The 10,764-nt window shown below is 44.0% G+C and overlaps 1 protein-coding gene across 1 annotated transcript; it reads left to right on the forward strand.

Annotated features, from left to right (window-relative positions):
- The first annotated feature begins 8,829 nt into the window (after nucleotides 1-8,829).
- On the forward strand, nucleotides 8,830-10,552 carry tceanc (transcription elongation factor A N-terminal and central domain containing). Its single transcript, XM_010750856.3, has 2 exons — nucleotides 8,830-8,926; nucleotides 9,010-10,552. Exon 2 carries the CDS (start codon nucleotides 9,015-9,017, stop codon nucleotides 9,936-9,938), a length of 924 nt encoding a protein of 307 aa, XP_010749158.2. The 5' UTR covers nucleotides 8,830-8,926; nucleotides 9,010-9,014; the 3' UTR covers nucleotides 9,939-10,552.
- Nucleotides 10,553-10,764: the final 212 nt, after the last annotated feature.

Raw genomic sequence — 10,764 nt, forward strand, 5'->3', positions numbered from 1 at the left:
GTTACTTGTTGACTTTCTATTTAAAAGCACCCGGCTGCTCGGAAGATTTGCAGAAATCTGAATCTGAGCCTGATATACAAGGAGGAAGAGGACGACGACGGGATTCACACAGAGAACCGAGAGCAACCTTTCTATGATCTTTGGCAAACCGTCCCCACTTCTGCATTCGTCCACGCCAAGGAGGAAGTGGGAACGCTGACTTCCTGTTGTTGCAGAAGTGGGCGGGTACCTCTCGGTCCTCACCCAGGATCCCTTGCGGGGATTCAAACTGCTGAAAGACAGGAAGCGTGACCCCGTGCTTGATAACAGCGGGGGCAGCTATTTCTGAAAACGTCGCTTGCGGAGAGCAGACAAGGAGGTGTCTGTTCTGTTTCCTGTTGGTTGTTTTGTCAGATGTGAGCGGCTGAATGTGTCTTTATGTGTCAAAATGAACTGTTTGTGCTCCCGAGGTCGCCACACCAAATCAGTGACAGACAAAGAAACCACATGAGCACTGAGATTACTTAAAAATCCTCTTTTTTTTTATCACTCAGGGCTGCTGCAACTTGTTATTCCTCTGCAAACTGTACCTGCATGAACGGATCAGGCTGTCAGAGAGCTTTGTTTACTGGAGGCCTTTAAAATGGCTGCCCAGATATTGTAATTCAGCTTTCGTAGCAGGCGAGCCGAGGTTTAAAGGCTGCTGCCGCTGCTGCTGACTCCACATCAGTCTTGGTTTGATAAAAACCTGATGTGGAATTTTGGCCCACGTCGCCTCCTTCCTTCCTTTTTTCTTCCTCCCCCTCGCGATGCCAAATAAGGCCAGTTTGCCACATCTGCTGGAAATCGGAGGATTGCGTCGTAGCTGTCGCTCAGCGTCTCGGCATCTCAGAAGAATGTGTGATGTTTGTGTGCTGGCTTGATCTCGACGTTTTCTTTCTCTTACTATGAAATGCATGACATCATCTGCTCTCTCTCCCTCCTCCCTCTTTTCTCTCTCACCCCTCTTTCTTTCTTTCAGTCTCCTGCCTGTTTTTTTTTTTGTATTTGGTCGATGTTATGTAACTCTGTTCAGGCAGCCATGGAGAGATTGTGAACTTTTGCACCGCACGAGGAAAACATTTCCCCTTTCCACCTCTGGCCACAGCTGCTGTGTTTCACTGACTGTTAGTATCAAGAGTTCACTCAATTAACCCGAGAGTCTCTTCCCTGTTTTTGGTATGTTTAGAAGAAGGAATGGCCTAAAATGGTCATTTACAAACCAACTGCAGCTTTTAAAGAGGTTATTCGATATGTTTGTCTTGGCTTACACACATGAGACGTAATTGATGATCATAAAACGCTTCATTGCTTGTGAGATTGAGCATGTTTTCCTGCTTTTTATGGATTATTATGACACATTTGCAGCCTCAAATTACGTTTTACTGCATGTTTGATGAAATCAAATCACCCGCTCGGATTTATTTCGAGGCAAAGTGAAACTAAAACGTCCAAAACAGAAGAGGATCAAGTCAACAGAGCGTGTGATTGACACTAGACACTAGACGACACTACCTGCTCACTGTTTCACTCTTGCGTTACTTCTTCTTAGCTGTGAGAAAGCACATTGTGTGTGTGTGTGTGTTTGTGTACTTTAAAGTTCCCCTTTTGGAGTGAGAGAAGCGAGGAAGTGAGAAGTGGTGTTGTGGTTTACCTCAGATCAACCCGAGTAACAAAGGAGTTCAGTTCAAAGCCGAGGGGAGTGAAAAGAGCGTGACCTGCGCTCTGTCTTCAGATGTCGCCACTTAATGTGTGTTTCATCGTGCAACCCTTCATCCTCTGAACAGAGCTGAAATTCACACGCCAACAGATTTCACATGCAACCATTTGCAGGAGTAACATGACCGGAGGATGGCACCAGTCATCAGATGTGTGTGATGTCCAGAGTTATTCAAGTCTTTTGGGTGTGTGTTCATACTGAGCATGTTTGTAGAGGTTTGCTTGACCTCTCCTCTGCAGCCTTCACTCCTTTAATTTAACTCAACTCATCCTGTACTTCCAGGAAGGTAAAATTACAGCATCCAAACCTGAAATTTGAGTTAAATTACAGAATGATTAGCGAGGATCCTTCTGAGCTGGAGTCGGACAAAACATGGACTGAAGCTCGGTTTGTTCTGGCCACAAGTGATGTTTATCTGGTATAAGGTTTGCTATGATCAGTACTTCAGCTAAGAATGTTGAAACATTTGCTGATTAGCATTAGGTATTTGATCATAAAACCAAGATAATGTTGGTGCTAGATGAAGTTAAAGGATTAAGGACTAAGACATGACCAAAGACAAGAGTGTATCAAGATTAGGCAAGACCGAGGCCAAAGCAGGGCAAGACTGAGATATATAGAGATATTAGTTAAATCTCTAAGGGATCCCAAAGTCCAGATATTTTATCCCGAGGGAAACACGAAACCAGAACTGAATTCAGTGAACAGCGCCCACTGTGGCCACAAGCTGTAACTGCAAGATTCTCCTCAAAGTCATCATCGCCCGACGAGTAAACAAAGAGTCATGAAGCGTGCAAACGTACCTGTAAATGTCAGTTAGAGCGCAATCTGTTACTTATGAGTTTAACCTTTCATCTGTGAGAGGAGGGTTGTCTTTTAAACCCTGTTTTGCGTACATGTTGGCACTGTAAAGTTATTATTTTTCTTCATAACAAAGGCTTTAGGTGTGATTGCAGCCAATCTTTCTTTCACAGCTTGTTCTCACCAAACAATGTGTCTCCTATTGATTACTCAGAGGGGTGAAGGAGAAGACATGCGGCGGCTCCCGCTCTCAGTTGGCTGCTAATATCTTCGCCACATGACCAAGGAGGAATTCGTGGGAGCGGGTGTGAGCGTGCACGTGAACACATCACATACAGTGCATGCATGTGCTCAGGCCACAGTCTGAAAAACACACTCCCATCCAACAGTTTTCTCACTTTTCACTACCTCCTTTTCATGCAGTGCGTCAGCCCTGCAGCAAGCTGAACCGATTCTGACCGTCCGAGCTCTTAATCGTGCGTCCATCAGGCAGGCAGGCTTGACGGAGAGAGAGGACAGGCGCCAAGGGGAGAAATGGAGGATGTAGGAGGGAGGGGAGGAATGTGTGAGGCAGTAGAAGAGGAGCAGTGACGTGGAGAGGAAGGTGAAGAGCAAGAAATAAAGGAGAGAGGGAACACACTCACACACCGCAGGCCCATGAATCTTAACTGTGGGTTATCTGGAATTCAGACTCAATCATCCAACGGAAATTACCAGAGAAGTCTTGGGGGGGAGATAGCAGGCTAAAAATGTAATAAGGACAGTACATGTTGACTCCGTCCTCTCTGTTTTGGGAGAAATACTTGCGTCCAAACTTTAAGAGTCATTATCTCGTGCATGGGGGGACTTTTCTCATGTCAAACAGTGACAGAATAATCTCAGGAATTCAGTTTCAGAGGATTAAGTACCAAAGTTGACCAAACTTCCCCCCTCCTTCGTATCTCACTGCGAGAAGATATCGTACAGAGCAGGTCACATCAGACAAAGGCCTTCTGTTACAATCGTCATTTACACACAGGGCGCCACCCTTTTCCAGACAAAAGCGTCTACAGTGCTTATCTCAAATGTTCCCAATCACACCTATTTACACCTTGTCATGCAGGTAGATGTTTAACCGTGTATGCGGGTCGCCGCTTTTTATGAGGCAGGTATGAGGAAGGTTCAACATGTGGACGTGGACATGACACTGTGTCATGGGTAGAAATGCATGAGTGATTTACCTAATCTCTCCTGAAGGTTAACTTTTAAGTGCATAGCATGGACCGACTACAACACACCACAGTATTTACACAGTTGGCAATGCCTGTACTTAGATAACAAATACACACAAATGTGAAGTTGGACATTTTAACGTGGGGACTTATGGAGACTGACTCATTTCTGGAGACAGCCTCGAGTGGACGTTTGAGGAACTGCAGTTTTTGCCCCAGCCACAGAGGTTTTTCTGTGTTTTAGCATTTTATTAACCTTACTTTGAAGCTTGCGCTGACATTTACCAGCAGGTGACATGAGCATGTCTGTGTTTTAGCCATAAATCTTTGCAATGCAGGCATCAGCGCTCCCTCGGAAGGACTCTTGTTGGAGTTATTTGGTGCCACTTAATCGCTCGTACAGACGACAGCTGAACAAAAGTCCTGCACACCTGTGCACGCTTTGCACTTCAGGCCTCACCCCTCCGCTGTGATCACATTACTAGTGCTAGTCCAGTAGATGATGCACAACTGTGGAGGCAACGTGGGAGGATGTGGTTATTTGTAACTCAGGGCGACTTCCCATAAGGCCGAGCATGTGTTATGTGTGTTATGTGTGTGTGTTTCATGGGAAAACAAATGTGGTGAATCAATGTGGATAACTGTTTGTGCACCAGAGGGAGGGATAGTTGCATCCACAGGGGAATGGTGAGTCACGTCCCTCAGAGCAAAGTCTTTTTAGTCACTTCCTTTAAAGGGTTAACAAAGGTTGTTAGTTAATAAATTAATAAATTATTTCAGAGCTTACAGGTAAAATAAAACATCATATTTCAAGTAAACGTCAAAAACTTTAAATTTACTGAACTTTTCAGTCATTTTTAAAGATGTTCCTTAAACTTCTTCATCAAAAAAGTAGTTTTGCGGAGAAACACACACACACAAATTCAATTATTGTCATTTTACATTAATTTGTATGTGATTTAAGAAAGCAGAAAAATACTGTTAAATTAATATATAGTAATTTTTCTGTACAAAAATGAGAAATAAGTTCAGTTTTTGCACTTTTTTTGCATAACAATTGAAATAATTTTAATAAAAAGGAAACTACTGTAAAAGTTATATTTCATAAATGTACCTTCTCTTGTTTACAGTAATGTGTTGGATCACATGAAGCCTTATGCAATTACATTTCTTTCATCTCCTGAAGCAACATAAGCTGCACTGTTTCACTATGAACATGTAGTTACAGTATCTCATGATCCTTCCTTTGACTGATTGCAACATGCATAAACGAGTTTTAAGAAGAGGACAATAACAGTAGTAGACAGACAATAACAGTCACCAGTTTCTGTGGTTCGATGTTTGAGGAGTCTCACTTCCTGCCTGAGACTGTTAATAAGTACAAGCTAAAGACTGTGACTCTCTGTCCAACCCCTAAAATAGAAACTGCAGCAACACAGAAACCTTTCAGAGTGTCAGCCAAAACAAAACGAAGAAGCGAGAAGAAACACAAAGACGTCCACTCCAGTCATCTGTGATCAACCTCAAGGTCGTGATGGTTGGGTGTGATGGGTTGGGAGCAGCCAGGCATCCCCGTCCTGTCAAAAGCATTAAGCACAGACACAAAATAGAGGCAGATTCTGTCCCTGCAGCAGGAAAAACAGTCCTTCACATGTGTTTTTGCAGCCGCTGCACCGTCCTGAACCTCTACTGCGTTAAAAGAAGCAAACACAGTCCCCATCAGCATCATATTTAATAACATACACCGAACGGAAATACAGTAAATGGCAAAATTAGGGAAGGTTTATGTTGCAAGACACTATCCAGGATTATTAATAATTTATGCAACACCCTCCTCTCAGCAGTAGAAGAATAGTATTCCACTGGTACAACCCGTTTCACTGATAAAAAGCAAAGTATGAAGAATTGAAAATGCTGTTTTTCTATTTAAAAACTGTAAATAGAGGTAAGCAGCTAGCCTTGCTCTGCCTGAAAGTAACAAAATCCTCCTAATTATTACTTTATTTACTCATTCCACACTCCTTTTAAGAGTCCTTTTGGTTGTTAACCCTACACAGAAATGCTCAAATCTAAATTTAATGTGACAAAAAGGTCAAAATGTGACACTTTCTTCTCTCCCCTTGGCAAAAAATAAAATCTTTTCGACTTTTCTAACTTCCCCTGCCTCTAATAATTTGTGTGCAGTCCCTAAAATAGGCTGAATGTTGCTGGCACTGGCAGATAATGTGGCTATTTCACAGCCACAACTCATGATTCACCATTTCTTATTCTTTTGTGTTGCTGGACGTGCACACACACACACACACACACACAGACACACACACACACACACACACACACACTCATTCATACAGGACAACACACTTGTTTGTGTTTTAGGTGCTTTCAGGTTGTGTGTGTGGGGGGGCCTTGCAGGGACTTACCATGTTGTCATGAATGTTTGCCCATGAAGAAACTGATCACTTTAACAAGAAAAGCTTCCCTCCTCCTACCAAGGGGTAGTGTGTGTGTGTGTGTGTGTGTGTGTGTGTGTGCTCATGCGTACACGCCATCAAGTGTGGCGTGGTCTGCACAAGAGGCGGAGACAACAAAAGCAGGATGTGATACAGCAGGACTCCACTTCCACCAATGAAATCAGCACAGTGCAGAGAGCGCCACCTCTTGATGGATGGCCATCACGGCGACGGCGTGCTGGTAAAATTCCATTCCCACAGATCAGGAGTGTGTGTGTGTGTGTGTGTGTGTGTGTGTGTGTACAAACGCAGACAGGCCGCAGTGAAATTATTTGATAAGATCCCTAGAAGCCTTGTGCAAGTTTTCTGGAATTCCAGTCGAGTGGTTTGAGGCAGGGGGCCTGCGGCGTGTCGACAGCTGAAAGGGGGATTTTTCTGTTTTTGTGTTTTACATGTGAACACTTACTGAAGGCCCAGCTGGACCCCACCCATCTCTACACACACATGTAGAAGCAACACATAGTTTTGAGGAGAGGGTCCACGAAATCCACCAAACAGACCCAACACCGCACATCGTCGCCTGACACACTAAACAAAACTGCACACAGCCGGCACGCTTCTTCACATGTTCCTGAAAGGAGAGTTAAACATTAACGCTGCTAAAAGCCTCCTGAAGGCTTCCACTTCCATTTGAGGTTTTAAAAGCCGCAGTTTGAAGACTCGAGGAGCTTTCACACAAAGAGACATCGTATCAGTTTCCCCTCAGGACGTCCACTGCTGTTGGCCTCAGCTGCACGTACCTTGAAAGCTAATTTTTAATATATGATTAAGAGGGTGATGTCATACCTCAGGTTACACAGTGGCCCCCTGCTGATCTGTTTATATGACATGGAGGTATGTGTCTGAATAATGACATATAATTAAATGTATTTAACTTAATTAAAAGGTTGTTTTGGTATAAAACCTCTAATTGTCCAGTTTGCGCGTCTTCTTGTCCACAACTATCAGCAAATCCATCAAAAACTTTTGATTAGATTATATAACGTAGGCAAAATAATTGATTTGAAGTGTCTTTTAGGTGAAATCTCGCCTAAAAGACTGTATGCAAATGTTTAGAGGCAGAGGGAGTGGTCAGGGAAAAAGAGGAAGGGTTTGTTTGTGTCTCATTCTGAATTCCGTGAATACTTGATGTTTTTCTTTGTCTTACATGTTATTAAATGAAATATGTTTGAGTTTTGGATTGTTGGTGAGACAAAACAGGATATTTGAGGACATTTTCCACTAATTTTAGGTATTACAAAAGATTAAAAGACAGCTGTGAGAACGATAACGTGACATCAGAGGTGGCAGAAGCTCAATCCAGTGGTTGCACAGTCCGTCACAGTCCTTTGTAACTCACCCCATCATAGTCTGCAGTCTGTAGGGTCTTGGCTTGGGGAACCTGAGGGTGGCCACTTCAAGTCTTGTGTAAAACTTGGTCTGGAAGCTGGAGAGTCACCAGGTCACCTCCTAAGGTGCCCTAGAGCAAAGTACCGAACCCGTAACTGCCCCCTGGCATCGCACATCTATGATCTATCATATTTTGGGCCTATATGTGTAAAAAAAGAAAGAATTTCCCCATTTAGGTATCAATAAAGTTAATCTTTTTCCTCTATTATTTGTTAGTTGCAGCTGTAAGGAGACAGTTTGACATCTACCCAAAATATTCCATAATATTTTGTTGATGTGCCATAAATTGAGCTTCAGTTTCAGTCCCTAAATTACCATCTGTCATACTCAGTGACATTGCGTTGGAGTATCTCCATTCAAATCATGTTAAATTAACTTTTTAACCACCCAGAGTTTCTATATTTTCATCCACACATGTCACTCTCAAGTATGTGATTATGCCAAACTCCCTCGCTGGCTCTGAGGGCGTAAGAACAACTACCTGCTAACTAGTCTGTCCACTGTGGTAGTTTTCAACGCACAGAAATATTTCTTGACTCAGCTCCACAGCTATGAATTATCCCAAACACATTGTCAAACACATACCCCTCCTGGTAACATATAATTGCATAACAGCTGAAAGGCTTGCCTCGTCTCGTTGTGAGATACCTTCCAGTCTTGAATTCTTGCTCAGAGGCCATAGTTTTGTATATAGATAGACGCATGTTTCCGCACGTCCAAACATCCAAAGCATGCAAGTCCTCGATCATCCGAAAAAGCCATATAGAAATAGCTCTAATCACACAGACTGATCCATGAACATCTTGAATTGAAGACTTTAATCCCTTTGATAGGTTTCACCTCCAACTTTTTTAATCCAGCTTTGTTGTTATTGTCACAAAAATCCAAAGGCACACAGCTAAATCTTTACATGCAGAGCTGTAAACCACTGAATTACAGCACTGCAACTGCAAGACCCTATTATTGTGGTACGATAGAACAACGAAGAACAACATAAACCTGCAGAAAAACATCAATTTAACACTAAATATGTGTATTACATGTCACACTGTGTGTAAGACTTCAAGTATATTTAGTTCTTTCAGAGAAAACTTGGAGCCAAGGAACCCAGACCCCTCATGAGCACGTTTGGTGTCTACTTTTATGAGGCGACACCGCCACCTAGTGGTGATCTGAGGGAATTTCTTGTTTTGAAGGCCAGATTCAACATGGCTGCTGCCATGCAGACGTTCTTTGTGTTCCTGCTTGTTGCTGCAAAGCATGAGGAAGTTCAGGTAAAGCAACACAAACACACAGAAAGGTGTATTTTAATATGCTGCAGATCTTTATTTAAGTGTTTCTCTCTCTGTCTCTGCAGCCACCATGGATGTAAAAGAAATAGTCCACTGTGCTCTGCAGATTGAGAGATCCCACGCAGACAGAAGCTACGGGGACGTCTTGACCCTCCTCGGTGACCTTGATAAACTGAAACTCACAGCAGAGCAGCTGGAGACGACGGATATCGTCAAAGTTCTCTACAGGCTCCTGAAAACTTGCTGCGACGACAATGTGAAGAAGACAACAAAGAGCTTGTTGTCGAAGTGGAAGAGACAGTACAGCAAGGATGCACGAGGTGTGAAGTCCACAGTGTGCAGGGTGGACGAGGTTGGGGATGGAGGGGATTCCCACTCCTGTTCAGAACAAGAAGCTTCGTGTTCAGGGGCAAAAGATGGCCTCCAGACTGTTTCCGCCTCTGCATCCTGCAGTTTGTCATCAGTAAGATCAAAATGTGCTCAGCTCCTTCTCGCCGCCCTCTGCCCTGAACTTCCTGCTCCGGACACGACTGCAGAGCTGGCCGGCGACGTCGAGCAGCACATCCACGAGCTCCACAAATCCAGCCAGGTCAAATACAAAGCCTGCGTGAGGAGCAAGGTGGCCAACTTGAGGAATCCTAAAAACGCGCATCTTCGGCGGGGCCTCCTGAGCGGCTCGCTGTCGCCCGGGGCCTTCGCTCGGATGTCTGCGGAGGAGATGGCGAGCGCAGAGCTCCGGCAGCTGAGGGAGGAGTACTCGTCCCGCGGCGTGAGCGAAAGGCAGCTTCCTCAAGGGATCGAAGGGACGCAGACGGAGAAGATACGCTGCAAGAAGTGTGGGGGATCGGACTGTAGGGTGACGCAGATGTCCAGGGGGGCGCTTTTCTTACCTGCGTGGGTGAGACGGGGCGGCCCCGACGAAGACGCAATGACCTTTGTGACCTGCAGCCAATGTGGGCAGCAATGGTACCACAGCGGCTGGATCTGCCTCTAAATCCAAGTATCAGATTAATCATTGGGTTTCTTCTATGCCAGTCGATCAGCTGTGAACAGTTAAAGTCAAATATTTACTTCTTCCACCTTCTCGTATGAGAATATTTGCTAGTTTTCTTCATTATCTTGAAATGTCAAGGAAATTATCCGTTATCTCAGGATAACATTTCAAGATAAAGACCTCAGTAACTCTCGAGATTGCGGACTGATGAATGCATGACCGCTTCGGGCTTCCGTAGTTTTCTATGACAGTAAACAGAACATGTTCGGACTGAGAGCAGATGTATAATTTCATCCTTCCTGCACAGGAATGATCATAAAAAACGAGGATTTAATCCCTTACAGATGTTGAGCGTTTGTAGACGCAGTGGGTCATCTTTCTTATCGTCGACTTATTGATTGAAAAAATGGTTAGAAATGGTGCAGGGTGGCCAAGTTGACGTATTTATATTGCTTCTTTTGTAGCTCCAACACAAATATTCAAAATAAACCCAGCCAATATTCACGGCGAGGAGCTGACTAATAGTCAACCAATCGTTGCAGCTCTGCTGTGGTTGCACAATGCGTGAAACCGCCTTTATTGTTGTAGCTTTTCTGCTTTCTGTCCGTGAAGAGGTCATTCGAGGCTTTTTGTGGTTGCTTTTCTTGGTGAAAAGATGCAACCCAGAAGTGCTGATGTGTGTTTTTTAACGTCTTTAACGCTGAAACCGGAGGAATGGTCAGAGGAATGCGAAGGAGTGCAAACAAAGGACAGAACGTTTCGTCCAGGACGGAGCACATGCCTGTGGTTTAAACAAGACATTTGGAAGATGGATCATTTATTTTGT

This window comes from Larimichthys crocea, unplaced genomic scaffold (genome assembly GCF_000972845.2).
Source record: "Larimichthys crocea isolate SSNF unplaced genomic scaffold, L_crocea_2.0 scaffold288, whole genome shotgun sequence".
In the NCBI taxonomy this organism is placed as follows: domain Eukaryota; kingdom Metazoa; phylum Chordata; class Actinopteri; family Sciaenidae; genus Larimichthys; species Larimichthys crocea.